The sequence below is a fragment of the Rhopilema esculentum genome, chromosome 17, assembly GCF_057945365.1.
Source record: "Rhopilema esculentum isolate cy_ngs chromosome 17, ASM5794536v1, whole genome shotgun sequence".
In the NCBI taxonomy this organism is placed as follows: Eukaryota; Metazoa; Cnidaria; class Scyphozoa; order Rhizostomeae; family Rhizostomatidae; genus Rhopilema; species Rhopilema esculentum.
The window spans coordinates 3,789,771-3,815,624 of record NC_142831.1 but is presented as its reverse complement, the minus strand read 5'-3'; the positions used below and the strand labels follow the sequence as shown (position 1 = coordinate 3,815,624).

The window sequence follows — 25,854 nt, the reverse complement described above, 5'->3', positions numbered from 1 at the left end:
AAAAATTGATAAAAACTGAGAACAAAGTAAATTCACTTTTATTAAAATAGTAGGAATAAAGATTGGATTGTTACTTGTCATATGGGAGATAGAAATATGGTTTGGAAAAGACGCTTGCAAAAGTTATGGTAAATCTGGAAAAGGTTTGATGAATGGAATGGGAAATTTTTTGAATTACCAAAAATTTCAAGAAAGTTCGAATTAATGCAAGCCGAATATCGTAGGTTAGAGTGAAATAGTTTTTAAGGAAAGGATTTTCAAGCTTATTGGCGTTGCTTTCATTACCCAAAGAACTTAAATGACCTTAGTAATAAAATGTAATATACATCGAATGTTAGACTTAGTAATATGAAAGAAACGATTATTGCAGGTTGTTTTCAGAGATATTTGATTTGGAATTTGTTAGATGATAAGTATATTATAAAGGTTTTACGGTAGAAAAAAGTTGCACATAAAAAAGAAATAAAAATATCACAAAATTAGTGCAAGAGAGTAACGCAGCAAATTTGAATATAAATAATGTATATCTACTATATTTGACTATCTTACTCAAGAAAAATATTTAAGAAATGATATTATAGCAAATCTTGTATCTTTAAAAATATTTTCTAACACAGAAATTAGGTTATGGTTAGAGAAAAAAGCTGGTTAATAGCGTTCTGATATCATTAAAAACAAAAGGCATGAGATTTTTAATGGAGCGATAAATAGTGTGGCCACGATAGAGCAACTCTTTTTGTTATATGCAACTTTAATACCACATCATATCGTCGTATGTCAATCACATCCTTTGGTTGTTTTGCATATTTTCTCCTCTTTCTACTTGTATTGTGACCATAGATAAATTTTGCGTTGGTTTTTTACACTAGATCGATTTTCCTCGTATGAAGTTATTTATAATTTTGCTACCAATTGTACAGAAGCAAATACCTCGATTTCAGCATAAGCCTCGCCTTTAACCACGTGACCGCCATCTTCCACGAGATAATTAATGAGCTTCCCGGCTGACGAAGCTCTAGATGAAAATAGTTATACTGCTAAAAAGTTTGACACAAAGGTGTTTCAAAACAAGGAACAAAGTGAAAATCAAATAAAATACAGTCGTGTGCAAAAGTTTAAGACCAGGACAAAAATGAAGAAGAAACGCAATTATTTCAAAAACACTATATATATTGAAATATTCATACTGCATTTTATATGATCATTATAAATATACTTTAAAGATATCTTTGATACACATCTTACTTTAAAATTCCATTGAAGTGCAATAGAATGGTTTTTTAAACAAGAAATGTTATTCTGATGTTAACCTAGAAAAATGGGAAGACTTGACACGTGGACTTAAATTTTTTCACATGACTGTATTTCTGCGATAGGGATCACTGAAGATAACAAACTAAAATAACGAAGGAAACTGCTTAAACAGAAAATGTACTTAAAGTAAACCAAGAAGATGAAGCAACAGAAAAAAATATATTTAGCAAAATTATAGCTAGGCCAACTTTCTAACAAAAATAGCTGACACTCCAGCTTATTGACCAATGACGAACAGTTAGTACAGTGCCAATGAGCCACAAGAAACGAGTACAATGACACGGAAAATTTGCCAAAACTGAGTGCAATACACAAATTCACTGGCAGGCTATGAAGTTTACTAGGCAGAAAGTGATTTTTCTTTGTTTCTGCTTCTTAACTTCGAAAGGTTTAAATAAAGTAGAATTATAACTGAAGCTGGGTACCGTACCTGAGAACAGTTGGGTCGTTTTCCTTTCTAAAGACACAAGTCTTTCCTTGGATAACAATTCGATAACTAAGAAAGACCACAAAAAGTTTAAGAACAAAAATGGAGTAAAAAGGTTTTAGTCTTCTTGATCTGTGTAAGAAAATGTTATCGTGAAAACCATGAATATAGAATGAATTGAAAAAAATCAGAGTTTACATTACGGTTCCATGGCTGCAGCCGGATGAAAGAAATCCAATGATTCTGTAATTTTTAACAAGGCCAATGCATAACTTGCAAAGATATGTAAAATGAGAGGAATTAGCCGTTTTGTTTGAAGTTTTCTTTTTCCTGACAAAGCGTTAAGACCAAACCATAGATGACCTTTCTTAAATTTTATTTTTAAGAAACTTTCATTTAAAAGAAACAAGGCAAATTTTGAGGAGGGCCTATAGGGCGAAATCTCATCTGGAGGAAGTTGAAGCGTTTTCTGAACTCTGTTAAATCTTTCTATCCTTAAATATACTTTTCCTTCTCTTTTCCTTCTTTCCATATCTCTCTCGTTCGCTCTTTGGATCTTTCTGTCTATCATTTTTCCTTTGGCTTTTTTAATCTTTTTCTTAATCTTTTTAATCTTAATCTTTTTTAATCTCCTTCTGCTTTGCATTTAGATTTGACCATCGATGTAAAAAATCATAAATCATTTTCATGATTTGCATACCCATCAACCTCTTCTTTCATATATGTCGTGTAGCCATTGCCATCGTGAGAGACGAGGAGGCCGCCATCACACAGCCTACCAGAGCAAAAAATAAACGCTTCAAAACATGGCAAAATAAGCATAACTACATTATGAATCATCAGACTTTGCCTGATACATTCACAAAATCTATGGGAAAAGGAAACTCGACATAGGCCAAAACATCACTTTATTTATTCAACGCTTTGAATAGTCTTTAAAAAAGATTGCTTGAAGGCATTTTGGGTTTTAGTAAAGGGATTTCGTTAGCAATCTTGAGGTAAAGGCTTAGTAAAAGCAAAATGAAAGATTTGAAAGCGCAAAACCTTTTGGTGCGATGCTACTTTGAAGCTCTAGTATTCAATGTCACTTTTTAGACTAATCAGGCCTATCAAGTAACGGGCTAATTGCAAGAAATGTTTTTAAAATGTCAACAAACTGCAAGTTTTGGATCTTTTCATGCAACAAACTGCAAGCTATCGCAAAAACAACAATGTTCTAAAAGCCCTTTCATGTTGTGTTTACTTAGAGTCTCTAGTTACACCAGACAAGCAAAAGGCCTAGAAATGTCACCAAGGACAAGAATCGTAGCCTGCGTGCAGACTTTACTTTAAGTTGCGAAGGAGAACCAATACGGAACTTTCCGTTGCGAAGGAAAAACCAAGTTCCGTCCTGGCTCTCCTTCGCAACAGAAAGTAAAGTTTGCACGCAGGCTACAAGAAGCGATGAACGTGGATCAACAAATATACAATATTTTTCTTTTAATTTCTGATCAAAACACTAGGACAGAAATAAATAAGTTGCATTCCACGTGCTTTCGCAAGCTGAGCTAGTTTGCCATAACGCGAAAATAAATTTGGAGGCCCTAAAAAGGTTACCGAAGCTTATTCCACTCATTATCAAGCATGCGTTTTATGGTTAATTAAATTCTCCTGCGAGCAATTTGCACGGACGTCGGAAACGTCAAACTTATTTGAGCCTCTTTAAGAGGAAGCCCACTTTAATAATATATTAAAAACAAAAAGCCGCTCTTTCGCTATCAAACAACTTGTAGCAGCGGAAGCAAATAGACTTAACTCAAATACAAAAAAGATTGCATCCGACAAATTAATATAGCTTTTTGATTTGATTAATATCAATGTGAATATCAATTGACTTGATTATAAAGCGAAATCAAACCTGTGGACTTCAACTTCAACTGTCGAATCATTCATAATAAGAAAATATGAATTTGGGCCATTTTGATTCACCTAAAACAAACAAAAGATTGTCTTTAGATAAATAAATTGCTTGCATTAAGCTCTTTGGGATACGAAAAACATGAAGTAAGAAATGAAATTTTAATTGATTTGAGATTGGTGTGTAAAACCAACATAGAAGGGTCACAAATCTAACACAAAAATCTGTGACACAAAAATCAAAGAATAAAATGATTTCTGAAATGGGATGCAAAATTACTGAGAAAAATCCGTTTAAAAGGAAAGGTGCGAGGAAGATTTTTAGAGAAAAAGGCACTTGGAAGGATCAATCCCTATGGTTTACGAATTAACTGAGCTTTAGCCCTTCCAAATCTTATCAAAATATGAATTATATTGATAACGTTAACATTATCTGATCAGGGGTCTGATCGGGTCGAGATTAGACCTGTTCTACGCCATGATTTTTTTTCTTTCTTTATTTAAAGTTGGTACAAATTTCTAGCTATGCATAGAAGCTAATTAAAACCAACTAATTTAAATTACCAACGCTAAATATAATATAAATCAAATATTCTTGAATATTGATAAAGTAGGGGAGTATTTTATCTCCTTTGGAACTGAGTTCTATATTTGGCTACATCTGTATGATACGGTATTAAATCCATATATTTTGTAATGTGGCTCCGCTGTTTTGAATTGGGAGTTTCTTAAGTAATATGGGCATTCATTTGTGGAAAATATTTCATCCATAAAAGGTGGATTCAATCCGTTAAATGTGAAAAGGCGTCCTCTACAGGGAGTCATCTGCTTTCTGTGTCATAACAATATTTCTGCTTTAGTGATTTCGGCTTCAGTGATTTCGGCTGGATGTTGACGGAACCTTTTCTCAGAATCAGTACGAGGTAACTTCAGAATCAGTACGAGGTAAAAAAGGTAACTTCACGTTATCAGTCAGGCGTGTATCATTAGTATTGGGTGCCTTTAAGAATATATAGCGGTATACGGGCGATTGAGAATACATACTACAAGGCTGTACTTGGTTGACTGGTGGATGAGCTCAACTATTTCACTCGTCTTCAGCATTTCTGGCTTTGGTATCTGGCCCCTTCGATGAAAAATAATTTAGTGAAGTCAGTGATCATCGCAAGAAACAAAGTAAACGTCTACCTTTAATCCAATAATGAAAAACATCTATTTTTCTAGCTCTAGTAACTGTAGCGTTGAAAACGTGGACACAAAGGCGCCGAGGGGAGGTGAGAGAAAGAGGCAGAATGGCGCAATACCTTGAAGTCAAAATTTAAAATCACTCCCATTGTTTGTATACTGAAGTAATAATCAAATAAAAAATATCTCACATGTGAAGGTTTTCTACACCTAAATACTCTGAAATGCATCGTTACATGAACGCTAGAGAACCTTTTTCGTTTTTCTACACTTTCCTTCTTTCTATCGTGTTCAGTGGCGGACACTTGGGGGGGGGCGAGGGGGGGCGACCGCCCCCCAATACTTTAGAGAACAATGGTTTTTGTTCTAAAACAATGGGAACTGTGACGTCATCTTGTTAAAACAATAGGCTTGCCCCCCCCCAATATTTGACCAAGTGTCCGCCACTGATCGTGTTATTTAATTATTCCTGTTCTCTCACACAACATTAAAACTCGAAATCGTTGTTTTACACACACCTATACTGTTTTGGAAATGTGTGGATATAAAGTCTTTATAAATATATTATATATATAAATATTATTTTGAAGAATGTAATACATATAAGCTTTTTGAATACCTTTCGAGGGCAGACTGAAAACTATGATTTGAATTATTGATGCTAGCTTCAGCAACATGCAGTGCACCGCAAATTACAGCGAGCAGGATATCTGGACTTTCGGCCTAAGGAAAACAAATCATGAGGGCAGTCAAATAGGATGAAAAAACAACAATAATCAGGCATAGAGATAATTTTCAGGTTGAAAGATAATTGCCATCTTGAAACTTTCTTTGCTAGAAAAAGGTTTGAAAATGGCATTCGTTTAAAAGGGAAAAAATTCTACAGAAGTATACACTTATTATCCCACAGACCCTGAAAAGTCAGATCTAGACAAAATGAAGAGTGAAAGCTCACATCCGGGAACCTTACATAACGCAGAAGAAAAAGAATTGCAGATTTGATTGGTTTCTTGTTTTGACCAATCAGAGACACTTAATGCCTCACGTTGTTGATGAGTGATCAGATAGAATGCGCAATTTTGTTTGATCTATGATATTTGTTGGTTTCAACTCACATTCTAAATTGACTAAGCTGGGTTACCTAGGAAAGATTGCAAAGAAAATTGTTATTTTGGGTAGTCACAAAAGCCAAAATGGGAAAATTTTTAAACAATACAAAAAGGTATGGAATTGTTATTGAATTCCTTCCTGTAAGGAGGCCACTTTTCTTTACCAGATTCTGATTAAAAAATCAAACTAACTCAAACATACCTTGACATTTTCCGCAATGAGATTGTCCAACCAAGCTGTATCTATCCGGTTTTTCAAGAAAACATCTGATTCCATTATGTGCACCAAGAACTGGACTGTTGTTCTGAAGTCTCCTCGGATTGATAACTCCTTCAAGGCAAGGACCATGTTCCTGCAAAGATACAAGGATATGGCTATAGCTTATTGTACTTAAACAGCAATGCTTTCTCACAAACATTTTTATTTTAATCTTAATGTTCATTCACGTTTGATTGTCTTTATCTATGTTTTCTTTCTTTGGTGGCTACAACGAAGTTCTATTCAAACACACTTGCTGTTGCATCGTCCAGCCTTGTTTCATTGCCAGGTAGGGATGATGTCACATCATAGAATTGTAACATCGTAGCAATTCAGTATTGTAATATTGTTGTAGCATTTTCTCCAAAGAAAACCCTTAAAGTTCCTAAACATAAGCCATACGAATAAACATCATTACAAAGTGTATCCTCTATTTTACTAGAGATACCAAAACAGTATTTTCTACATCAGGTTTTCTTACAAGAAGTCAACGCGTGGCAGATTAGAGTTGACCCAGCTAAAGCCCCCCCCCCCCCCTCCCCAATTCGAGCTGCGGCATGCAGGCTCTGACAAAATACCTATTTTCTCTATCCAATCTTAGAAGCATAAACTCTGAACGCAGTCTTCAAAACCTATACGTTTTCAAATTCTGTCTAACTTAAAACAGTATGTCTAAAACCATGAAACTAGATTATAAAACATACTTTCGGGCTGAATCTCTATCTTCTCCCCAAGAGAAAACATGTCCGAATTGGGAATCGGCGTATTTATGCAAGCTTCCCTCTGCGGAGACGCTGAAGTATCCCCAAGTGTATTTACTGCTATGGAAATTCAGCTCCTTGATCGTTCCGTTGCTAGGCATGAATCCCTTGCGGAAAATTAATCACTACCGTTATAATTAAATCAGTATTGATGACAATTGCTAGATAAATCTTTATTTCATCAAATTCAAGTTAGCTACTATTTGAGACAAAAATTTTGGAAGAAATGAAAATTACAAAGGTGTAAACAGCTTATAAAGTTATGATAAAACTGATAAAGAATATCATTAAATAGCATCTAAACATATAAGAATCTAAACTGCTATAAACAATGGCAAGATACCCGCTTGAAAACAGTTAAGACTTCGAAAAACTTCCGTGGAACAGAAAGTGTTGTATCCTTCCAAATTAAAATAATGTCGGCATGAATGGAACCTTTGTCTGACGGACACAGATACGATATGAGTAGATTTAATTAAAACCTTCTTATAACTCTACTTTTAATAAAGTCTCGTAGCGGTGCTCATAAGGTTCTAGTTATTTTGGAGAAGCGGGGCGCTCGTTCGAAGGGATTGCCAAATAGCTTTTAATTATTTCTCCTGGTCGCATGCAACGAAAAGAAAACTTGTTTATTGGAAATTCAGCTGAGGAGAGGAGATGATAAATGTTCATTTCTTCGTCATTTCAATTTTTTTTACCGACCTCTTCACAAACAGGAAATTGAATTTCCTCCACGAATATTTTTTGCAAAAGGATTTTGGGTACTTTCAAGACACATCACCACTTTCCTTTCACACACTCCATTACCCCTTGCACAAACCCCGTCACGTTACATTGGCCATACTTTTTGTTGATTCGCTGTTGCAAGCTTGTGTCTATAGAAAGATTTTCATAGCCGGGGGTTGTACTTACCTCGTCAGGGTTTTCTGCTGTTATGCGTGCGGCGATAACGTGTCCCTTTGGAACCGATTGCGAGTTTGTTCTAAAATTGTATCGAAAAATCACAAAGTCGAAACAAAAAACGCATAGCGTGATAGTTCTTTATAGGACGATATCTTAAAATACCTCGTTTATACCTACCGTCACTTTTAGACGGTAAAATACCTACCGTCTAAAAATAGTCTCAGTTGCATATGTAAAACATTACAGAAGTCGGTTTATTCGAACACTAAACATGAAAGTATGGCTAGTTCGAATCGTCGAGAACTCAAAATAGGCCTAACTGCGTGTAGCCCCGGCTGTTTCGATCATGTCATTAAATGAATTCGCTAAGAATTCAAATTAGAAATTTAAAATTTCTTTCAGTATTTATAATATCAAATATTATCAAATTATAAAACAGGCATAAATATGAAAGGAAGAAATTCTTTACCAAAATAGGAGAATTTAATAGGCCCTCGAAAAATCAGACTTTGTCTGTACTTTATGAATTCTTCGAGGCTTCCGAATAAAGCTGACAAAAACGACGTTCAAGGTGTGTTTAAACTTAAGACAAGCAAAACAGAGATCTATAAAACGACGTTGTGATACCCAAACTAATTTTTGTAGACTTTAATGCTTAAAGGACAAGTGACACACTTTTCACCCTATCTTTTCTTTTCATTAACCTATAGATCATCTTTTAGAAGTAAGTTTCTCCTGGTTTGGAACAAAAAATTCTAATCAGGGGGCGCATGGGGTGCGATTTTGCTTTTTATCACGTGACCCTATGACGTACATTGTGATAACTCAGAATTTTCCTGTAATTGATAGAGAGTTCACAAAACACGACGCGACAGGTCCAGACGAACTGAATTCGTTTACAAGCGTGTTGTAAACGTTAATATTGCACTCTATACCAGTAGCAGCAATAACAAATTATCACAATCTACGTCACGGTGTCACGTGATTCATTTCCCGCCATAATTTGAAAAGGGTTTTTAAGTAGGAAAATGAAATCAGAAAGGAAAAATATTTCAACAACACTCTCATACAGCATTGTACTTTAAGTTAAAAGAAAAAAAAATTTGGCGCCAAAAGCGTGTCACTTGTCCTTAAATTTTTTCTTCAATGAAAAGTGGTAATTACAATTAGGAGCGGTGTACACAACTAATATGCTACTTGAAAATTTCATAAAAGCATAAAAGTTCATAAACTGAAAGTAGAATGACAAGACACCCTTCCATGATATACATCACGCAAAGAGAAAAATATTTTTTTATTTTTCGTTCCTCTTTAACTTTCCTGTTGTTTCTTGAGAATAAGAGACTACAACAAAATGGCGGAGTACATATGAATAGAAACCAAGTTTACTCACGCTGTGAAGTCGATAAGCGAGTTTCCCCATGGAGATACACCAAAAAGTACCCTAATGTCTTTTATGCGATGGAGCGGTATTCCCATTGCAATCTAAAAACAAATGCGTTATTTGAGAAAAAGAAATTATCATTCAAGGCTTTTTTAACTTAATGGACCTAAAAAAGCATCCTAAAGGGTGACGGTTAAGGAACGTGATCACGTGTTTGTATAGCACGTGGTGAAGAGGTTCCTTGGACAATTCTTCTCACGATATTGAAAGGTTGTTACCAAAAGTATCATTCTAAAAGCGTGTTTTCTTTCGATGATTAGCAAAAAAAGGCAAATTAGCTGAAAGAATCATCCAACAATACCAGCGCATATAATAAGCAAACGATGAACACTGATTTTTCTTGCTAAATAATATTTCTTAAAGCCAATCATAAAATACAGACCTGCAACTGTGCCGCCGGCAAATTGATGTCAGTGATCATCTCCGTACAGGGGTGCTCAACTTGCAGTCTTGGATTAAGTTCCAGGAAATACACTGTCTTCGTTTCGAAGTCGTAAAGATACTCGACAGTTCCAGCACTCACGTAGCCAACAAGTTTGGCAAGTTTAATTGCGTCCTAAAAAAGAAACGAGTGCCTGTTAACGACTCACTCAAAGTGGAATAAAAGTGGAATTGCCGCTAATACCAACACAATGATGAATAAAACGAGACTTTTGGAAAAGTTGGCATTTGATATACTAAAACATGTTCCAATAGCAAAGAAGCCATAAAAAATCCACTGGTGAATATATTATAGTCAGTATACTGCAACAAAGAGAGGAGACTGACATGGTTTGGATATGCATAAAGAGAGAAAGATGAAGAAGGCAAATTCCGAAGGAGAACGCAGTTGGTTGGGGTAGAGGTTGGTCTGACACGGATGCGTTGGATGGGGCAGGTGGAATGATGAACCTACATCACCATTTTGGACCGTAGATGGAGATAAGGACTAAAAAGACGGGGGAGACGAAAGAGACGCCGAAGAACACAAAGAAGAAGATGACGATAAAGAAGAAAATGGCAAAGAGACTGAACAAGACAAAGAAAAAAAAGACGATGAACAAGGTAAAGAAGAGGACAAAAAAGATGAAGAAGACGAAGAATAAAACGATGAAGAATACGAAGAAGAATGAGAGGAAGAAGAAAATAGAAAATAAAGAAAAAGACGAAGAAAACAAAGAAGACGGAAAAGAACACGATAATAAAGAAGACCAAAAAGACGCAGAGTAAGATAATAACAGGATAGAGAAGAAGATAGAGAAGACAAAGAAAATGAAGAAGGAAGGCAGGACGAAGAAGACAAAGAATTTAAAAAAAAGATAAAGAAGAACATAAAACGCCGAGGAAGATGAAGATGACTAAGAAGCTAAGAATAGGAAGACAAATAGGAAGATAATGAAGAGGATGGAGAAGACATAAAAGAAAAAATAGGAGCTTAGGACGAAAAAGACAAAGAGAAGGACAAAGAAGTATGAGAAGATGCAGAGAAGAAAATAAAAAAGACAAATATAAAGAAGAAAAAGAAGATGAAGAATATGAAGAAGAACAAGTGGGCGGAGAAAACAATGAAAAAGCAAAATAGGAAGACAGAGAAGAAGACGACGTAGGAGAAAGTTGAAAAAGAAAATAAAGAAGAAACAAAAAATAAATGTGAGAAACGGAAGCGGGAACAGAAGAAGAAAAAGGGATAAAGAAAGTCGAAGAAAATCAAAAAGAGGACACGAAACAAGAAGACGAAAAGAAATAGTTTTATAAAAGAACACAGTTAGATCTGATTTTCTCTATCAAATATAACCCTTAAATTAAATCAACCTTGGGGGCAGAAAACTAAAGGCTTATCTTTAAAACACGTTACCTCTTCCATTTTCTTGATGGTTTCCTTGCTACAAATAGTTACAGGTCCTTCTTCGATGATTTTCTGATGTCTTCGTTGTACAGAGCAATCCCTACCAAACAAGGCAACGGCCTGACCATATTTGTCAGCCAATATCTGAACCTCAAGATGACGAGCCCTGGAAACAAAAAGATAAACGGATATTACGGCTAGTGGTTGATAAAAATAAGCCGAAAAAATAGTTCAGTTATTCTGGTGTTACTAGATGCGTTGACAGGACGATGATTATCAAAAAGCTGTACTATAAATGTTTTGACTTTCAGGTGATTCCATCAAGCCTAGTGTTTGGGTTTCCTTTTAATGCTACAAGAAGAGAGCTAACAAGTGAAAGTGATTATGCGGCTGATAGAGTAAGATATTGTCAATGTCATGTCAATAGAAAAGGCTAGAAAGGTGGATGAGGATAACTGTGAGTTATCCCTAAGGATAACTTGGATTAAACAACATAGGGCCACAAAAAGAGGATAAACGTTTATTTGCTGAGTGCTTAGATCCCAGCTGGAACTTGTGTCGACCAAAAGATCGAAAAGCGTAAGTTGAGAGAAAAACAAGTTGAGTTGCTATAGAATCAATTCAATATTGTTAACTTCATCTTCAATAACAAACTAAATAAATTGGTTTTTAAAAATATGAGTTCAGGTTTGAATTCTTACAGCGCTTGAAATAAAATAGTGAAGTATTTCATGATAAAGTAAGTGACGCATTCAACTTACTTTGTGAGGTATTTCATGAGGAAAATGGGTGATCCTGGGACTTCTGCTTGAACCTGGGCAAAAAATAGCTTGCCTTGAAAATGTTTATGCTTACGAGGAAACGTAGAACGTTCTAGAGCTGACAACAACTAAAAAAGTATGACTCCATTTTTTAGAAGACAGCCAATACTAATTATAGTGTGAGGGCTGTTTTAGACAGTAGTTATGGTGGATGATCTTTAGTTGGACACTCCACTTAATTACAACTTTCAACTTCATCTGTAGACTTGGATTGGACAGCAACAGTCAGCTCTAAGGATGGTTTTAAGACAAGTTATCTTTTATTGAGTAAAAGCCTCGTATACGAAGCATGACAGAAAGTTAGGCTGTAAAAATAAAAAGGACTTCAACAAACAAATAAGACGTGAACTACTGGCGCTAAATAATCAATAAAAACTCCTTTCAGCGCATACTCCACACTCAATGAAGATTATTAATTAAGATGGTGCCAATTAATCCGTAACAAAATTAGCTAAGATCCTACTTCCGAGAGACCAAGAACAATCCACATGGTTTTTAAAAACGGCTTACCTGACGAAACATATTTGTGAATTCCTCATCGTTTCTAGCTTTGCGAATTCCTTTGCCCCCGCCACCTTCGGAGGCTTTGATCATGAGTGGGTACCCGATTTTTGCAGCCATCTGTAATAAACAGTCAATAAGAATACTTTTCAGTTAAATAATGCTAGATGCTTCAAAGGCAGAGCTGTACTAACATTGACATGTAGTACAAAACGGGCAAAAGTTGCCAAAAATATAGGTTTCCATCACGCAATTATTTTCTTCTAAAAGAAATGTCAACTGCATTAAACGGCAGTACACAAATTCAGAAAAACTACTAAAGGATAATGTACTAAACACAAAAATAACAAGAAAAGTAAGAGATTTAAAGTTGTGGCCTGCAACCGAAAGACTAATGAAACAAAAGTTTTTGATTTGGAATTGTTTTTTTTTGTTTCTGAGCTTCAATTTACATAAAAGGAATTTGGTGATTATTGAAGACTGGATGAAGACTGGATGAAGACTGGATTAAGACTGGATGAAGACTGGATAAGACTGGATGAAGACTGGATGAAGACTGGATGAAGACTGGATGAAGACTGGATGAAGACTGGATGAAGACTGGATGAAGACTGGATGAAGACTGGACAAAGACTGGACAAAGACTGGACGAAGACTGGACAAAAACTGGACGAAGACTGGACGAAGACTGGACGAAGACTGGATGAAGACTGGATGAAGGTGATAAAAACTGCTTTGTCGACCTTCCTATTTAAAACATTCCTATTAAAATCAATTCAATCTGACTTGTAGACCACAACTACCTATATGCAACAAATTTCTGTGATTTACATGGCTCAAGGCAGACTTCAATGACGCACGCATGAGGTATCTAGTACTGTCGACGCCTCGTTTGTTGATTTTAGTCAAAGCGGTATCAGCAACCATTGTCATTCATCTTAGTGAAGATAGGGAAAACTCTTCTAACCTTAATTCCATCCATCACATCGACAACACAAGCATCGTTGTACAAATCATCAGGCAGTTCTTTGAGTTTTCCATTCTCTATGCAGCCAGGCTGATCCAGTAACAAGCCTATTGATAGAAAACACGGAAATAAGCCAGCAGCTTACCACTTTTTTTCTTAGAAATGGAATGAATATTTGTCAGAAATATTTCACTTCCGGATGGAAGATTTTAAAATTATAACACTGATACATTGCAAAATCAAAAGACATAGATAATAGCTTCATGTCAGTTTGATAATGATAAGATTTAAAATGCTATAAAAACTAATTTTGAAATCTTCTCGATATTAAGCTTACACTGCATTTGTTCGTGGTTTCAATTGAACCTCAAATATGACAACAACTTCGACAAGGCAAGATCTGCTAGTTTTCTAGGCCTTTTCTAACAAATTTTAACACCATCGAAGCAAACCCTCTTTACCCGTAGCAGAAAGCCCTGTTTCCGGTGGTTTATCTTAAGTAGTTTAGTATATATATATATATATATATATATATATATATAGGGGTTTAGAATTCAAAATGGCTTTGGAATTGGAAAAGATTCGTCTTGAAGTAAACAGACTTCATTAATGGAAGACAGTGTCTTAGAGATTAGTTTGTTCTATACTGTGTTCCCACTCTTACACAGAATTGTGACTTTTATTGAGATTACTAATCGTATGAATTACCTCAGAATTTATATGTCATGAAAGCATCAATAAGGAAATCAGAACTCACCATTTCCACTCCATGGCAAGGTAGGTATTCCAATAGTCTGGCAAATGATTGACGCGGCAACTTTGTCACCCACTGCCCACATTGATGTCGAAGAAGGCCCTGTAAACGAACCAAGACGTTGGACAGAGCGAAACTATAAGAAAGCTTTAGAGAGGCCCTTTTCACTACAGAGATAAAATTAGTCCTACACGACTATGAGGCTAGTCCAACAAGGTCCCTAGAGTCTACAGTTATTCCTTTAGATATCCATGGTTGTAGCTTCATTCAGTCCAAGGACATAACACTGGCCTATTACCAAGACCAAATTTCACTGCAACGGGCCTAATTTAGCAGATTTTTTATCATTGAAGAAAACATCACACCGAAGATTTTTAGTGATGATTAGCAGCTGAGACAGTACCGGTAAGGATAGAATTATTGGGGACAGCGTTGTTTGAGAACAATAAGAACAAAAGGAATTGTGAGAACAAAGGACTTTATAGGTTTTAGGGGCTAAAGAAAATACGATTACTAAGATTAGTCGAAAAAACACATCTATACCTATAAATTCAATATCATTTTGCTGCAAGATGTCAGGCAGTCGCGGATTTTCTGAGGCGTGACCCCAACCAGCCCAAACGGCGTTCACGGGTATTCTTTTAGCAATGTCCAATATCAATTCAACATTGGCGTAATTCTCGTTATTTGGGCCGCCAGGTACGGGTACATAATGATCCGCCATTTTGATGTATTCTGCATTGGCCTAAAAACAAAACAAACAACAAATACAAAAAAAATTAAAAATAATTTGGACAAAGACAAAAATTAGGAAAACTTGGAATTGAAACCGATATCGAAACATATTTTAAATATCAACGGTTAGGACATAAAAGGCTTGCAAGAAGTGAAATAAAGTTCTGAAAACATTTTTCAAATATCGTTTTTTAGAAATTTTTAGGCAGTGCCATTTGCTCTGAATACTATGTTCCAATCAGCTTAACGTTTATTTAGAAGCCAAAGCAGCTCAATTCCAGCCATAAAATCTGTGTGACGTTAACAGCACAATCTAGAACAGATATGTGTATGTTCGAGCTTGTGTTGGTAATAAACTGAATATTACTGAATCAAATTTTTATACGTAAAAAAGAGCTCTTGAGGGGGTACCGCCTAACATTAAATTGGGTTTCAAACTCTGATGATTCTCTTATGCACTAAAAGTGCATATTTGTCATCGATTCTGCGTGCAATCGTTCAACAATAATGTATAGAAGATTTATAGCAAAGTTTTAAATGTCAGTGCACGGGCCTAAGTCTTGAATATACTCCTTATCTTATCCAAGACTCATTATCTTATTAACAATTACATATTCACATTTGCTTCAATACGAATTAGCTGTTGAATCAATGTTTTGAAAACAAAATAAGCACGACATCATGTAAAGTGCTTAGGGAACAATCATCAAGTTTAATTGTGCAAGGTTCTTTCGTTTCCAACAATGCTTTTAATCTGAGAATAATTGAAGTCGTTCTGCGCCTTGAGAATTGCATTGGCATATGATTATTTCTGCTTCCAAAGAAGCTTGGGTTCGTAGCAATTATTGACATTTCCTTCGTAATTAAAAAAAACGACCCAGGAATAAAAGACGAAAACTTCAGTGATCTAATTTCCAAAAGACGATTCAAATGTGTCTTAGTTCTTCAGGTGAACTGCAAGTTTTCACGTCTCGTTTAGTGGAAAATCTTGGAAATCAAAATACTTAAATCAAAGGAACTTCAGAACGTTATAAAATAGAACAGCATTTTAACGAAAAGCTACAGATTAATAACAGAAAAACGAAAACCATGATGTTTTGTTTCTTGCAGATGTTAATTGTTTCATGCATTATGCTAAAAGATATCACTCCACCTAGATTACAAGTCGACAAGCTGCCATGTAACTGCTAGGTTTCCCAAACAACTTAAAATATCTAACAGCTGGAAATGAAAATTGGAGCAGCCTCGGCGAACTTCGATTTGAGTTCTTCGAGACTCCTCGTAGCATCGAAGTCACTGTGCTAGCACAGGTTAATTCATTCTAATTGGAGATAGCTCCTGATTGGCTGTCTCTATCCGCTGCTTCAAAGAAAACAAAAGATCTTTTGCAACATCACATATAAATACCGCCAACGCCCATATGCAATCTCAGTTATTTACAGAAAGGCATTTCTGCGAAGAGGAGGTGAGAGAGAATCGTGTATCTAGACTTTCATTTCTCTTTCTGTGTACCACTTTTCACCTTCTTCCTCCAGAAACAATGCTGACAGTTTTGGCAAACAGTAAACAAGTCAAAGGAAAAAATGTGGTTCCCAGAGCCTAACGTTATTCAATGTTTTAAGGGTGAGATGGGTACGGCTATTCAACCTTGTAAATATTAGTGTTTCAAGACATTTGGCAATGATGTAAGCTTATGTCAAGTAGCTTACACTAAACAAATACACTGTTTCAAGTTCTGTTTCTGCCCATCTCTAGACCAGTTTAAGCATCGCCCTACTACTCCTTGCTCTTGGGACATTCCTTCTAAGATTCGTCTGTGTAAACAGTCATTTTCTTATGAGAAATTTTGCTGCTAAAGAAGTATTAGGATATCTTGATTTCATAACCAAGAAGAAATTGATGTTGAATAAGGACGACCGCCGGATTCTATGAATCTTGCAATGATCAATTGACAACAATCAACTAGAAATCCAAAAGATTTTTTCAAAATACCTTAAAAAAACAGAAATTTTGAGACATGCTATTAAAGCTTTTCTTTATCAGAGTTTATAATACATATTTTGTTGACATTTATAGTTATAAATGTAATTATATTAAATTATCCTTGTTTACCGACACTCATTGAGAAGTTCCGAATGCACTATTCACACGGCACATGAAGACCGAATACGAATGTGATCCAAAAGATATGTGGGAATTTTTTGCAATTGATCTGGCCGTTAAGGGCTATTTACTTACATTTGGCAGTCTTTGGAAGCATAAAGTGTTTAAATAACAAAAGGAATATATGTCGCGAATTCGAATTGACATCCGATGAAGGAATTTTATTGAACTGTTGGCTAAAACTACTAGAGGTTCTCACAAGTAGTTTTCCACAACACAAGTGTGGCTTAAAATCTTTAGAGAAACTAAGTACTTCCAGCATCAAGAAGTTGACATCAAAGCCGCTTGAAGCAGACAGAGCGTACCATAAAATCATAATTAACTCTTCGAACATTTAAAAAAAGCAGCTTGTTTTGCATCGAATCCTCAATGTCGGACAAAAAAGCAAAGACTGACTTCAAATGTGTTTACAAGATGAAATTTCCCACGACACCATCATCTTTGACTGTCGATCTAAAATCGTTAGGATGGCCGGTTACAAAGAGAATGTTAAGTTGAGAGGCCTAATTAAAAAAGAAATTGCTATTTTTCAAAGCTTAGGCTCATTAAATGAAGAGCTGGTTGTCGACAAATGACGAAAAAGATGACAACGACTGGGTCATCTTATTTTAGCAATCGCAAGGATTTCAGTAAAGACAATTCATATACCACATGTTTCAGAAAACTCTTGATACGGCATGTCTCGGAAACTCTTGATATCGCAAAGGTTTTACTACAAACAGGCAGAGTTGAAGTTTGACTCCGCAATGATTTAATCTTTACGAGCTATCTTGAAGTTACTTTAATTTTATGCTACATTTCAAGATTTTGTCTACACAAAAAGTAAGGTTGAATAAAATCTTGTTATTTAAGTCGGAAATTAGATATCATAGGTTTTAGAATTTCGCAGAATATGGTCACTTATATGACAAGATGGATATGGGGTGTTGCAAGGATACATCAACGGTCCTCTGCTGCTCATAAAGCATGTAGCAATTTTGCAATACGGTATTTTCGGATCTGTAAACTATCACCAAGCATTATCAATTATATTGAAAACTATACAGCCAAAAACAAAGAAAAGTCCACCAAAAAACTTTAGTTCAATTAAGTTGAAGTTTCGAGATTACGTTCTGAGAATGCCGCCTCCAGTTAGTACAGTAGATGTTTAGTTTCAAAGGGGCACTTGGTTTAAGGAGAACACGAAAACCCAAAATCAATTTTAGGCATACAGCTCCTTAAATATACCATTTTCTGAGCAAGGCAGTGAGCTCCTAAGTTTCAAACAGTAAACTATGTACTGTAAATCCTCGAATTAGCCCCATGGGGCTTATTTATTTTTGATATTTTTGGATGGGGGCTTATACGAGAGGGGGGGGGCTTATAAAATTATAGTAGGCATTAAGAAGACATTATAAAAAGACCTCATTTATTTTAGTAGGAATTTCTTTATGAGCATTTAATCAATAACTACAAAAAGTATGAATTTTTTGTGGTAATTAAATAAAACGCCATAGGCAACCTTAGATGGTAAAAAACAAATCAAGGGGGCCAATTCAAGGATTTACAGTAGCAGTGGGGCTTATTCGAGGGGGAGGGCTTATTCGAGAGGGGGGCTTTTTCGAGGGGGGGGGGGCAATTCGAGAATGTACGGTACGTCGAACAAAGCACTGAAATGGTATAGGTATAAACACTGACTATGGATTAGACCATAATTTTTATTTTGTACTCTTTTAATTACATATATGTTTTGTTAAAACACTCCGCTTCTGTTTGTGTCTTTAAGTGTTCGCGGCCGAACCCTCGCGAACAATTTGAGACGGTAACGTAGTATAGAGAAGGAAAAATGCAGGTTTCGTTGATTCTACTTTAGAGAAATTATTCGCGGAGGACGAATGAACAGGTGGAAGACAGGGATAATTAAATCAAACAGCTGCGCTAGATAATATCTGCGATTAGCCTGGGCATTGAGAAATAAGAATAGTGATTTCAAAATGAGGTTTCTGCAAGTTTTAATAGTCAGACGCGTAGATATATATACATTAGGAAAGAGGCTTCTGGTGAGGAGTAGCCAAGCTGCGAACTAAGAGAGTAAAATATTTAAGCAAATGCAAAGGATGCAATGGTTGGCAGTGTTACGAATTATGAGATGAAGATGTTGTGAAGGGACTGTTGCTCATAAGCTGGTTAGGCGATCTAAAGCGGGAATTTCAACATTGACCGCAGTTGCTTGAAGGAGAAAATCGATAAGCTCAGCACTGAACAAGATCTGGAAATGACGTTTGTGTATCTCAATGTTAGCTTGGGGGTTGCTATTATCATTTTGAACCTGTTGGAAATAGCACTCATTGTAAAACGCCGAAAGAAGATAAAACCGTATGAGCAATTGCTTTCGAGTTTAGCAGTTGCCGATGGCTTAACTGGTCTGCTTTTGGTAGTCAGTAATTTATTCAGCATCATCCACACGACGACAAACGCACATAAGATGGCATCAAGCATCTTGTCGTGCATTATTTTAACAACAGTCGTAATCTCGATAGCAAGTCTGGCCTCGATTGCGATTGACCGCATCCTAGCGGTGAAGTACCCTCTCTACCATAGAAGGTGGGTGACGAAATCAAGAGTGTGGTTTTGTGCAGTGGTTGAATGGGTTGCAACATGGATTCTCGTCACTATACCTATTCTAGTTGGCAAGTTCAGTGTTATTCTACCAGATGACATGACACAGATTTATCAAAAGGTACTATTAGATACAAGCTGTTAATATTTCTGAGATATTTGTTTTAATTTCTAATAAAAATCTAGATCTGTAGGACCGGTTCTAGTCTACAACTTCTATTGCCCTACACAAAATGAGAGTCTCATTATGCAAATCAAGGCATTTCTCGACCAAATCCCTGAATGTCTGGTTTTCCAGCATTTGTTACGTCACATCATCAGATACGGATGGGGTTGAAAATTCCATCGTGCAATATTACACAGTGAAGATTTTAAGGAAACTCCCAACTTTTAAGACATTCAAAATAACCTACCTCTGATAATCGTTCCTTAATGTTGAAAACAAAGGTATTAGAAATGGGAAGCTGTGCTACAGATACCATAACCTCATTTATAAATCAGCTGTAACAGACTAATACCGAATAAAGCATGAAATTGAACCGTAAAGATCGTTATCATCATAAACATACACATTGGGATGACATATAAACTTTAGTACACAACACAGTATACTCTTCGGTTTCCTTCAGTACAATGTACTGTAACGAAGCATGCAATAAGGAAAACAAATATAAACAATAACTCAGTTTCTCTTCTTTATCGATATTCTCCAACTTAACTTTACAACGTCTTCTGCTCCCTATCCAACCTATATCTTCACTTCAACTTCCGTCTCTTCTCTCTCGCTCTCTAATCACAACAACAATAACTCTCGTTCCAGTCTCTCATTACTCACATCCTCACAATACTTTTGTAGCTTGGTCATCTAAATACCAGCCTTCCATTTCTGGAACCAAGTCTGTGATTCCATATGTGTAAACCTAGAGGGCTAGTGTACCCTTGAAAACTAATCCGTAATAATGAGTCTAACGAGTAAGGCAGGAAGAAATGCTAATAGGTTTTCAACTTAACATTTCAGATCACAGCGTGGCTTGTGATTATCTTTGGTGTAGTATTCTGCTTTGGATATGCTGAGCTGGTTCGCAGTTTGATTGCACGGCCAAGATTTTACCAGATGGACAAGACAAAGGTTGCTTCTGTTAATACCAATGTCATGGCAGAAGACAAAGAAAGGAGCTCAAAGTCAACAGCCATAGCTTGCAGCAACGAAACTACACAGAGAGTTAACGCCAACAACAAAGATGAAAACCTGGTAAAGCTTCAAGATTCAGAAGCAGAGAAAATATTGACGGAAACGCTGACCGACTGCAAAGATAATTTACTGGTAGAAAGTGTTTGCCCGGTTGAAGACAACCCTTGCAAACAGACAATTGATGTGACGCATAAAAAGCGCTCCAGAAGCCTGAGTGAAATAATGAATGAGAAATGGCAACGGAACACAAAGGGCCGAGAAAAGCAGAGAAGTGCCAGTGACTTTCAACAGACAGGTAGTGAGACGACGAGACCAAGTTTAACATGCAGCGGATCAAGTAGCACTGATGGGCTTGAGCTACCAAAGGATGACAGTAAGTACAACCGGAGTCGTGCGTCACGCAGAAATAGGGAAAGACAGGACAGGGCCAAGAGAAAACGCGAAAGAACACTGTCACGCACGGTCGCATTAACATGCGTGTTGATCGTGTTCACATATCTAGTCTGCACAACACCTTACGCCATCCAGATTCTTACAGGTGGACAGCCGCTGGCTGGCTGGACAGGTTTAATGTTGTTCTCAAACTCGCTGTTTAACCCGTTAATATACTTTTTTAAGGGTTATCTGGAAACGCTGATCAGGAGAAAGGAGAAAGCACAGGCAAAAAAACCAAAAGTGGAGGGAAGAGAAACGATAAGAATAGTCAAGTTTTCAAATGAACAAACTGCAAAGTAATGTAATTATAATTGTATAACTATAATGTAATTATAGACATAATGCATCACTAATTTATGGAATTATTAATTTGGTTTATGTTAACTTATTCTAAGCGGGTTAACATATAAAACGTTTGTTAACGTATTGAACGTTGCCTAATCAATTTAACGTTGGCTAATATATGCAAAGTTGTCTCATTAATACCATGTGCGTTAATTTATTCAATGATGGTTAACTTTCTTTAATGTCGGCCAACATATCAAATGCTGGCTAATTTATTCAGCATTGGGTAATTTATCCAGCTAATTTATTCAGCTAATTTATACTTATACAATTTATTCTGAAAGCAATAGAGAAGGCAAAAGAGAAAGACGAAGATATTGAAATGAGAGGCAATTTTTATTCGAAAGAAGGCCCAGACAATAAAAAGGCATGACCATGTACCGAACTTATAAACAATCTTGTAAAAAACACGATAACCAACCTTAAGATCTTCTGGTGTCACCATTACTACAAATTTGATAGCTCGATCGTTTCCAAAGAGATCGTACGCCCATCCTCGCATTGACCTCATACATTTTACAGCAGCTATTCCATTATTGGCAATGAGCACCTGAAAACAAAGACTTTAATCACCACTGGATTCTTAACTAACGTGATACCAGTAAAGCAGAATACATTTGTGAAACTTATTGAATGCTATTTGAAGCACAGGTTTTCATAGGCATTTTAGATCTACACTTCTCTCAAGACTAAAGCCATATCTGGTGTTGTTACAAAGCGGAACAAACTTCCAATTTGCACTACAGCATTATATTTCTGGCATCTAAAGGGGTTTTACTAACATTTGACAAATAAGATGAGAATAAAGTAACTTAATTTGCTTTCTTATGTAACTGATTTAAACTGTGTTCTAATCAATCTATGCTAATTGCAAGTCTAAGTTTCTTTTTGAAGACGTTAATCTTACAGGGATGAAAAAAGAAACAAGCAAAAGTTTAGAATGTTCAGTATTTCTACGCTTGCAAGAACCTTTCAAAGTAATGTTCTTTGCATCAAAATGTTTTAAGCAAATACCTTCTCAATTTGCTTGTTGCCTCCGAACATTCGCACAAATTCCGCAGGCGATGCTACCTGAAAGGAAAACATCAATTCTTATTTAGAATTGTAATACAATGCAACAAACTAAAGAAACATATATATGATACTTATCTAGAAAACGTTACAGCAATAGCAATATAAACAGTGAGTACTCCAAAGGGGGTCGTCGTGATAATAAATGAACTGCTCTGCTTGATAAATTTCATTCAAGTGCCCCTTTACTAACAAACTTTGGCTTCAAGTTTACATAATATGAGTATATATGAGTATATACTCATATTATATGAGTATATAGCTATAATTTCTTGGTTTCCACTTGTTTATGTTCCTCTAAAATTTATTTCCAACATACTACACGGTGCAACTAGACCTTCCTTCGCCTTCTATTGTCTCCTCCGCAGCAGTTAGATATGCCCTCGCAGTAGTGCGAATGCCTTACGGATTTAACATAAAACAGACTTCGGAGAAAGTCTACAATGCAACAGGCAGCATGAAATGGTACCATAATACATAGCAATCCTGGTATCATAACATTAAACCTCAAGGTACCATAACATTAAACCTTGAGATTCTAAATTAAAATTTAATTTAAATATCATAAAATCCATATTACACACCATATTTATTATTATATAAAGAATAATCTATTTGAACAAAACTAATGTAAGAAAGGTAAATTACACAAGATAGAATAATTTTAACAGTAATTCATTGGAACCGTTCTAGGACCTGAATGCATCTTTATGATGCAGTGAAAAAATTTTGCATTAGAATTCAAGGTAACTTTTTGGAGCCATATAAGATAATTTGCAGCAAAACTTCATTTACAAGGCTTTTCACGTAGTCAGGGACATTACATCTATCTGTGCTACATGCAGAGCAGAAAAGCAAATGAATCTTTCTGTTGCTGTGAAAAATTTTGGAATAGAATTTAAAGTTAACATTTTAAGGCCACTTAGGACAGTTTGCAGCAAAACTTCAATTGCAAGATTTTTCACACCAGCAAGATAATTAGATCTATCATAAGCAAAGCAGAGAAGCAAAAACAACCTATCTGTATCTTTAGCACCATTATTAATCAGACTCTGAGTTTGTGAAAGTTTCCTTATGGCTGTTAATGTTAGAGGGTAGATTAGTGCAATAAGCAGTTTCTCGGAAGTATTCACTGATCCTAAGCTTCCAATCTCAGGATCAATTTTTTCTTTTGGGATAAACAGTTAGGATGGAACTGTTGTTCCTGCACATATTTCATAGCTGAGATTGATAGGCCTATAACAAACTGTCAAATTATAATAATCTCCATTACATACCCCTAGTTTAAAAGCAATGAAAGATACAGGTTGGTAAAGCAAAGAAATATAGACTTACTCCCATAAACATGGAAGGTCCAGCATATTGTAAACAGTCACACTATGTTTAAAACACTTAAGTTACTTTAATTACCTTACTATAAAAACACTTTTAAAATGAAGTTTTTAAGAATACATTGGGTGTTAGAAAAATTAAATGGATGACAAAATAATAATTCTCTAAAATATTAATTTGTCTATGACAATATATTATACATCCAAGTATTCATATTGTTGTTGTAGTTTTTGTTGATATTATGATCTGCTAAAGCACACATACATACTTTTTATGTCTATTCTGCCAGATATTTAAACATGGTGTCAGGTCTCAGCCCAAGCATTTGAGATCCTCTAAGCACATGAGCTACTTTTTAGCAAACATAGCAGAACTTTAAACAAGGAACAAGACAAAAGGGGCTGACAAAACTTCATCATGTTAAGTAAAAGCAGCCTGTTTATTCCTATATGATACTTCCGTAAAAGATTCAGAGAGAAATTAGATTCACAAGTAACACTTTTGAAATATATCTATGATGTAGTTAAGATAGACCACTTGGTTTGCAATTTCAAACAAACTCTTCAAAAGCTATTAAAACTTTGAAATTGCATTTAAAACATCTTAACAGAAAACATAGCCAGAAAAATTTGCTACCTCCTAAAGCTTGGGACTATAGGCAAAGTGCTTTTTGCTTCAAGAATTCTGAAAGTTTATGCTGTCTAAAACCTAAATGTGAAAAATCAAATTTTGTTATTGATGATATTTGATGATGCTAAATCGAGTGCCTAGAAAGTTGAAGGTGCTCTGTTTGTCAAGCACCTGCTTTTTGCTCCTCACAAGGTCTGATCTGCCGAGTATGGCATCTTAATGACACATCGCGTATGCATGATCATTTAGTCACATTTCCCATCTGCAAACCTTCATTAAAAATCATTTGATGAACAGAAAGAGGTTTTTTGCTGAATAGTGCTATAATAAACAATACAGTGACCCAGTGCATGCATCTACAATACTCTGCAGATTAGCTGTGAAAAAACAAGAGGATAAAGAAATTGGAAAAATTCCATTATGACAGATAGTTACAGGTAAAATTAAAGTTTTGTATCAAAATTCACAACCTATCGCGCTAAAAAAAGGACATATTACAGCCCTATTCAGCCAAATTATTGAATGATTTCATGTGGGCGAGACTTTGCGCTGAGAGTAGTGTCAATGGCAATGCAAATAAGGTGTACAGACAACTAACTTTCCATACTGGAAAGTAAAACAAAATATCTAAAAGGAAGTTGCTAGGGGTCACAAGCTCTAATGCCAGCAGGTGCTATGCCCCTGTATGACAAACTTGTTGTAGCACCCAACTTAGATGTTGTTACTCAAACTGCGACCCATGATTGCTGTTACTTACAGCAGGATTACATGTTTTCTTGTGAGGTTGCATATAAAAAAATCTAGGCTGCCAGCTACCCACCAAGTGGAAAAAATATGAAAGAAAACGAAGACTGAATATTCTTAGGTGTGCAATCTGTAAGACCATGTCATGGTGGAATCCATGTAGATACGTCAAATAAAAGAAATATAATTGGAAATTGTCAGTCCATGACGGATATTTTCAGTGTAAGGTCAGTGCATTCCACTCTGGTGACCATGGAGCATGCACCTTGAATTATGACACTCTGTTTTGCCATCTCCCAAGAGGCCTAAACAACAGACAACCTTTCTGGATTTATTCTGCTAGAGTGACAAATATATAATTTTATTTCTTGCCACGCCTTTTCTGCAAGAGACACACCCATACTATCAAGTGTGTAAATGTAATTTTCAAAAAATATATATCA

General features: G+C 35.8%; 2 protein-coding genes across 4 annotated transcripts in view; one reads left to right on the top strand and one right to left on the bottom strand.

Annotated features, from left to right (window-relative positions):
* The window catches only part of LOC135691442 (acetyl-CoA carboxylase), an 85,933-nt gene that overhangs the window by 39,462 nt on the left and 20,617 nt on the right, over positions 1 to 25,854 (bottom strand). For all 3 annotated transcript variants that reach the window (XM_065209404.2, XM_065209481.2, XM_065209336.2), the window contains exons 2-20: positions 22,649 to 22,705; positions 22,056 to 22,184; positions 14,710 to 14,911; positions 14,170 to 14,268; positions 13,413 to 13,519; positions 12,455 to 12,565; positions 11,885 to 11,937; positions 11,133 to 11,289; positions 9,681 to 9,854; positions 9,248 to 9,339; positions 7,864 to 7,933; positions 6,895 to 7,058; positions 6,134 to 6,284; positions 5,442 to 5,545; positions 4,682 to 4,763; positions 3,639 to 3,709; positions 2,442 to 2,516; positions 1,745 to 1,810; positions 931 to 1,015 (exon numbers count right to left, since the gene is read on the bottom strand). In XM_065209404.2, coding sequence (XP_065065476.2) covers positions 931 to 1,015; positions 1,745 to 1,810; positions 2,442 to 2,516; positions 3,639 to 3,709; positions 4,682 to 4,763; positions 5,442 to 5,545; positions 6,134 to 6,284; positions 6,895 to 7,058; positions 7,864 to 7,933; positions 9,248 to 9,339; positions 9,681 to 9,854; positions 11,133 to 11,289; positions 11,885 to 11,937; positions 12,455 to 12,565; positions 13,413 to 13,519; positions 14,170 to 14,268; positions 14,710 to 14,911; positions 22,056 to 22,184; positions 22,649 to 22,705 — 2,049 coding nt within the window. The remainder of the gene's footprint in view (positions 1 to 930; positions 1,016 to 1,744; positions 1,811 to 2,441; positions 2,517 to 3,638; positions 3,710 to 4,681; positions 4,764 to 5,441; positions 5,546 to 6,133; positions 6,285 to 6,894; positions 7,059 to 7,863; positions 7,934 to 9,247; positions 9,340 to 9,680; positions 9,855 to 11,132; positions 11,290 to 11,884; positions 11,938 to 12,454; positions 12,566 to 13,412; positions 13,520 to 14,169; positions 14,269 to 14,709; positions 14,912 to 22,055; positions 22,185 to 22,648; positions 22,706 to 25,854) is intronic.
* Positions 18,703 to 22,060, top strand: LOC135691971 (uncharacterized). The gene is made up of 2 exons (XM_065210017.2): positions 18,703 to 19,783; positions 20,681 to 22,060. The coding sequence occupies exons 1-2, from the start codon at positions 19,319 to 19,321 to the stop codon at positions 21,587 to 21,589; spliced, it is 1,374 nt and encodes a 457-aa protein (XP_065066089.2). The 5' UTR covers positions 18,703 to 19,318; the 3' UTR covers positions 21,590 to 22,060.

Excerpts from the sequence above, each read along its gene's own strand:
- LOC135691971 (XM_065210017.2), top strand. The coding sequence starts at position 19,319 with ATGACGTTTGTGTATCTCAATGTTAGCTTGGGGGTTGCTATTATCATT. Across the intron at positions 19,784-20,680 it reads TGACACAGATTTATCAAAAG|ATCACAGCGTGGCTTGTGAT; the intron begins GTACTATTAGAT and ends TTAACATTTCAG.